A 6,228-nucleotide genomic window follows, 5' to 3' on the forward strand; every position below is an offset into this window, starting at 1 on the left:
TTTTTTTTTTTTTTTTTTTTTTTTTTTTTTTTTTTTTTTTTTTTTTTTTTTAAATGCATCAGTTGTTTTAATTTATTGTTACTTTATTTATTTTTATTTTCATTTTTACAAAGCACATATTGCTCCTTTTGATTCACACATGATATTATTACACAACATTTTTCTATAAAATTCTAAATTATTCTGAGAAATAATATCTCTAATAAAAACAAGGAACTGATAAAAATCATCTATAACTTCATTAAAATCAGCATCAATATATTTTGTACCTTTTTCTTCATCACCGATAGTATTAAAATTGAAATTATTTACATTTATGCTATAGTCATCTGCTAACTTTTTCTTAATAAATAAATATATAAAATGTGTTGTATTATGCGTATATTCATATAATACATATATATATATATATATATATATATATATTTGTTCATTTAACAATAAACATATTATTTCATATTCTTTATTTGTCATATTACTGAACATCTTATTTGATATTTGTCAAAGCTGTGGTGTACTATATACATAATGTTGTATTTCTGCCGATTTTTATTTTGGCACAGCCTCAAAGTGAGAGAAATATAAACATCATATAAATTTTTTTCTACTGGGGCAAAATAAATTATATTTCCTTTTTCCTTAACTTGTATCGTAGGTGTCTTAAAAGATGAAATTAATTAAACAACATGATATACGAAAATTCAAGAATTAATATATAAATATATATTTAATTTTTTTTTTTTTTACACTTTTTGGGAATTTCTTAGAAAAACTTAAAAAGCCAAGTATTTCATTTTTCTGTAAGTAAATATATGTAAATATATTATTTATATAATATATAATGAATAAGTTTTATTTATTTTTTATTTATCATATACTTTATTATTTCTATAAATAAATATTATTATTATTATACAAAAATATATATATGTATTATATTTGCTAGAATACTTCAAGAAAAGGTATGGTAAAATTTAATGCGCTCTCTATTTGAAAGGAGAATAAGATAACATTTGATAATTTTAATCTTGCACAAGAAAAGGCATCTTTCAAAAATACGTTTTTCTTTCTTTTTATTATTTGATTCTTAAGATTTGGATAGCTAATTGTGTATACGTTAAAATTAAGATCCTTTGAAACTACACATTAATAGTAGATTGGATCATATATTATATATATAAATATATTTCATAAATTAAATATGTTTATATATATATATATATATATATTTGTGAATTACTTTTTGCTAAGACAGAACCCATCCACTCATCTGTGCTTCTAGGACCAAAGAAAACAATATTATATTTGCTATCTTTTATTAATTCTGAAAAATGTTTTTTCATAATAATTTATACTTTATAATAAATATTTCATTTTTATATATGTATATATTTATATTTTTATTATATTACCCTTTTTAAATGAAATACCTTCATATTTGCATAACATTGCTTGTTCATTATTCCCTAAATCAAAAAGAAAAATATTGGGCAAAACATAATTATATGCAATATATATAGAGATATTATGTAATTAAAAAATTCAGTCTTACAATTAATTATTGCGATTATTAGTAGAATAATAAATCCAATTAATGCACATTGAATAGAACAAATAATTCGAATCTAAAAATATGGTGGAAAGATATAAATGTTTATATATATATATATATATATATATATATGAATAGATATAGATATGTTTATGATCTTTATTTTAATGACATATATTATATGTCTTTAATCGACATACCGACACTATATTTTTTTTATATTTTTCCTTGCAAAAAGATGCATAAATGGAAGCTTCATAATATCAAAAAAAAAAAAAAAAAAAAAAAAAAAAAAGAAAGAAAAAGAAATTGTCATATATGGAAAATAAATATACATCTATTTAATTTTATATATATTACCTATAACCCATCCTAAGTATGGTAAAAATGAAAATCCTGAATAATAAAAAATTCGAACTCTTTAAAAAAAGATAAAAAAAAATATAAAAAGGTAACAAAATAATATATATATATATATATATATATATATTTATTTATTTTATTAATCCATGTTTCGATTATTTTCCTTTTTGCTTCATTATAATATATTACATTCTTTCATCTCTACTTATATTGGGGCCGAATGGATTTTTGAATAATTGTGAGAACTTTAGGAGTTCGAAATTTTCTATTAAGCTTTGAATCTCCTTATCATATTTATCAAATAGCTCATCGATAGTTTTAGATTTCATTTCATCTGTATTATTATTTTCCATAATTAATTTTTGTAGTGTATTTAATTTTCTTGCTTCTACAGAATCATCGTATTCATTATTTATAGATCCTTCTTCATTTTCATGATATATTCTATCTTCCATTTTATCCATATTATAATTTCCCGTTATACCTTTATTTGTTGAAGATTCATTATTTTGATTTTTCTCCTCGTTTTCATATACTTCTTCTATACTTTTAATTGCTGAATCTTTTTTATTATATAAAAATAGCCCTTCCATAGCTTCTTCTCCTTCTTCATTTTTACCATCCTCTTGTTCATTATCTCCAATTTTAGATTTCCTTTTCCTAATCATTTTATAAAATTAATTTATTATACATAAATATTTCTATATTGATATAATATGAAATGGTATATTCAGTATTGTAAAAGTATATTTAAAAAAAAATATTTTAATAATTATATAATTTCTTTATTAAATTATGAAGTTTTATATTTTAGAATTTTATTCTTTTAAATTATAGTTTTTAAAAACATATAGGAGTAATGAAGATAAATATTTTTGCATAAGTAGACAAAAAGGAAAAATATATATATATGAATGTATATTTTATAATAAAAATTAAGTTATATATTTATATGGACTTCGCTAAACCTACGTTACAATATAATAAATTGGGGACAATATATTATATGGATAATATTATTAAATATAGAATTTTTTATAAATAAGGATGTTTATTTTTTAATATTTAATTTTAACCTATTTTCATATTGTCCTTTTCAAATATTGCGTAATATTTTTGTAAGAATATTTGACCAAGTATCTATATAAAAAAATAAAAAGGAATCACTGAATGAAAACACATGATTATATAATTTCTTTTTCTTGAATGCTTATTTCCTTAAAATATAATTATTCATGATAAAAGGTTTTTTTTTTTTTTTTTTTTTTTTTTTTATCATTTGTTATAATAATACATATAGATATCCATTTGAAGATGAAATATTAATTGGCATGAACGCAAAATTGCATGGGGATCTTAAAACAGGGTCTATTCTAAATGAATTTACAATATAATCCTTGGGTGTTAATTCGTATTCTCTTTCTCTTCCTAATAATCACATATTATTATTGTGTATGAGGGGAAAACAAAATATCTTATTTTTGTATATATATTTATATGTATACTTTTCTCATCAATAAAAATGAAAGAAAAATTTTTTAATGAAATCCTTTTTTGACAATTTTTTCCGGGATTTAACAATCGGCTTAACAATATTAGATCTGTGTTTTCGTTCATTTATAATGTGAAGAATTTAAAAAAATTGTAAATATGTATTAGTAAACAAATAAAAACATACAATATATATATATATATATATATATATATATATGTGATACCTTCTTTTGGCCCAGCTATGCTTGATGTTCCTGTATCAATTACAGCCTGACAAAATCCTTCTATAATTAAATAAATTTATATCCAAAAAAAAAAAAAAAAAAAAAAAAAAAAAAAGAGAAAAATTTGTATCATCTAAAGTTTGATATCCATATATAGAAAATATATAATATACATTTTTTTATATTTCTCCTTTTTATATCTACCATGATTTTTTGAACATACATCAAGAAAGACACCATTTATTTTTAAACCCTTCTGTATAAAGAATCATAATAATTATTATGTTGAAAATATATACATATATATATATATATATATATATATATATGTTCCATATAGTGTGTAACCATTTGAATAGCCCAATATTTTGAAGAAGTTACGTCAAACCATTCAATACTTGAATTTTCTCTTATAAATCTTAAACAAAAAAAAAAAAAAAAAAATCCAACAAAATAAGAAAAATAAAATATATTTATGATCGACCTATTTTTTGTTTTAATTTTTTTTGGAGCTACTTTTTGTCGTAACCTCCAAAGGTGATGGCACCATCTTCATCTACATTTTTGGGATAATAAATTGCAAACATATTTTTTTCTAATATATTTTTAGGAATGCTATCATAAATTAGTTGTTTTTTCTTTTTGTCATCTGAAATGCCTAAGCCAAATAAGCCATCAAATTCTATAAAGGAAAAGAATATATATGCAAAAGATATGTAAGTTCGAACAGATACGTTTTGTATTATATATATATATATATATATATTCATTTATTTACGCATATCAGAAAAGGGATCATCTGATATATAACTAGCTAAACCAAATTCTTGATTTTTAACTCTACAAATAGAAAAATATTATTTTTGTTCTTCACATTAAAAATATAATTCATTCCTTTTATTATATAATTAATATTTATTCATGTGAACATATTTTTTTAACTTAATATCCCCTAAATGAATATCATCCGTTACATAAGCAATATGTATTTCCCCGGTTCCAAATAAAATTTCCACAGGATCTTTTTTTTTAACCAATTTATAATTCTTGGAAATTTTATGATCATATTTTCGTTTATTATAACACGCTCTTGTGAAACAATTTTTTGATGGAATCCATAAATTTGTACTTCCTCCAAAAAAAAAAAAAAAAAAAAAAAAAAAAAAAGAGAATAGAATAGAATGGAATAGAAGAGAAAAGAAAAGAAAAGAACACAATTATATTATAACAACATAAAGGTATAAATAAATAGTGATTATATTATATATTTTACTAACCAGTATCAAAAAGAACTTTAAATGTTTGTGGAGGATTTCCAATATTTATTTCCCCAATAAATCTTAAAACAAATAAGAATTAAATAAAGGTTATTATACCAAAAATCATAAAGAACTGTTTAATATATGTCAACTATTTTTTTATATTAATAATTTATAGTTCATGAAAAAAGAATAAAAAAAATCATAAATGATAATTTATCGAATTAACATTATTATTTAAGATATAAACATATGAAAACCCAAAACAGGTATGTAAAAAATGAAAAGAAATTACAAAAAAACAAAAAAAATAAAGATAACAAAGATGTTTTTTTTTATTTTTTATATTTACTGTCTATTGATATAACCCCCTTTTAATACTATTGTAGAAATACCTATATACTTATTTTCCAAATTTAATTTATGTTTTCCTTTTCATACAGATTAAATAAGTAGATAGATAAATAAATATATAAATAAATAAATAAATATATATATATATATATATATTATGTTAGTTAAAGATTGATATATATAAATTTTTTTTAAAATATTCATGAAATATAATTTTTATTTTTTCATTTTATTTAAATATTTCTATATTGTACCTCCAGCATAATATTTGGACACTCTTAAATTTTCTTTAAAAGCTTTAACGGCAATGATATTGTACAAATTTGTAATGACAAATAAACAAAACAATATATTCATTTTTGGAATATATAATTGTTAATAATTATTGTTATATATAGAAAAAAAAAAAAAAAAAGAAAAAAAAAAAAGAAAAATTTATATCCTTATTAAATATTATTTTTTTTTGATTTTCTTCTTAGAGACACAAATAATATAAACCTTTACATTGAAAAATTGAATATACCATATTATTTAATTCATTATTATTCTCTTTAATTACACATTTAATTTTAAGAATAAATATTAATTATAATAAAACAAGGAATATTTTTTCTCATTGTATATACATTAAAAAGATAAAGAACTTTTTGTGATATTATAAATGAAGAATATACAAAAATAGGACAAAATTTTATACCTATAAGAAATATAAAAAATAATTTTTAAATAGAGAAACATATATTTAAGAGAAATATTCTTATTATATACATAAATGTAATTTTTGCTTTATTTTTTTTTTTTCACACTGTTATATATGAATTATACAACGTGTAATATCTTTTTAGCCTTTTATATATATATATATATATATATAATTACTATTATTTTTATTTTTTTTTATTTCCATGTGTCTAATATGAAAAAAAAATGGAAGTTCCTATTCTTAGTAATAGTATATAAAAATTGGTTGGTTTTTTTTTTT

At 19.4% G+C, this 6,228-nt stretch overlaps 2 protein-coding genes across 2 annotated transcripts; both read right to left on the reverse strand.

Annotated features, from left to right (window-relative positions):
• Positions 1–105: 105 nt before the first annotated feature.
• On the reverse strand, positions 106–2,583 carry PRSY57_1464800 (hypothetical protein; the record flags this gene model as incomplete). Its single annotated transcript, XM_012910244.2, has 10 exons — positions 106–342; positions 480–659; positions 748–798; positions 952–1,139; positions 1,241–1,324; positions 1,413–1,466; positions 1,553–1,625; positions 1,753–1,805; positions 1,913–1,971; positions 2,105–2,583. 10 exons carry the CDS (start codon positions 2,581–2,583, stop codon positions 106–108), a joined length of 1,458 nt encoding a protein of 485 aa, XP_012765698.1.
• Positions 2,584–2,863: 280 nt separating this feature from the next.
• PRSY57_1464900 (plasmepsin VIII) lies at positions 2,864–5,603 on the reverse strand (the record flags this gene model as incomplete). The annotated part of the gene is made up of 13 exons (XM_012910245.2): positions 2,864–2,883; positions 2,992–3,055; positions 3,210–3,343; positions 3,421–3,516; positions 3,634–3,693; positions 3,838–3,889; positions 3,982–4,051; positions 4,150–4,315; positions 4,412–4,473; positions 4,576–4,765; positions 4,911–4,972; positions 5,245–5,323; positions 5,501–5,603. The coding sequence occupies 13 exons, from the start codon at positions 5,601–5,603 to the stop codon at positions 2,864–2,866; spliced, it is 1,158 nt and encodes a 385-aa protein (XP_012765699.2).
• Positions 5,604–6,228: the final 625 nt, after the last annotated feature.

This window comes from Plasmodium reichenowi, chromosome 14 (assembly GCF_001601855.1).
Source record: "Plasmodium reichenowi strain SY57 chromosome 14, whole genome shotgun sequence".
Taxonomy (NCBI): domain Eukaryota; phylum Apicomplexa; class Aconoidasida; order Haemosporida; family Plasmodiidae; genus Plasmodium; species Plasmodium reichenowi.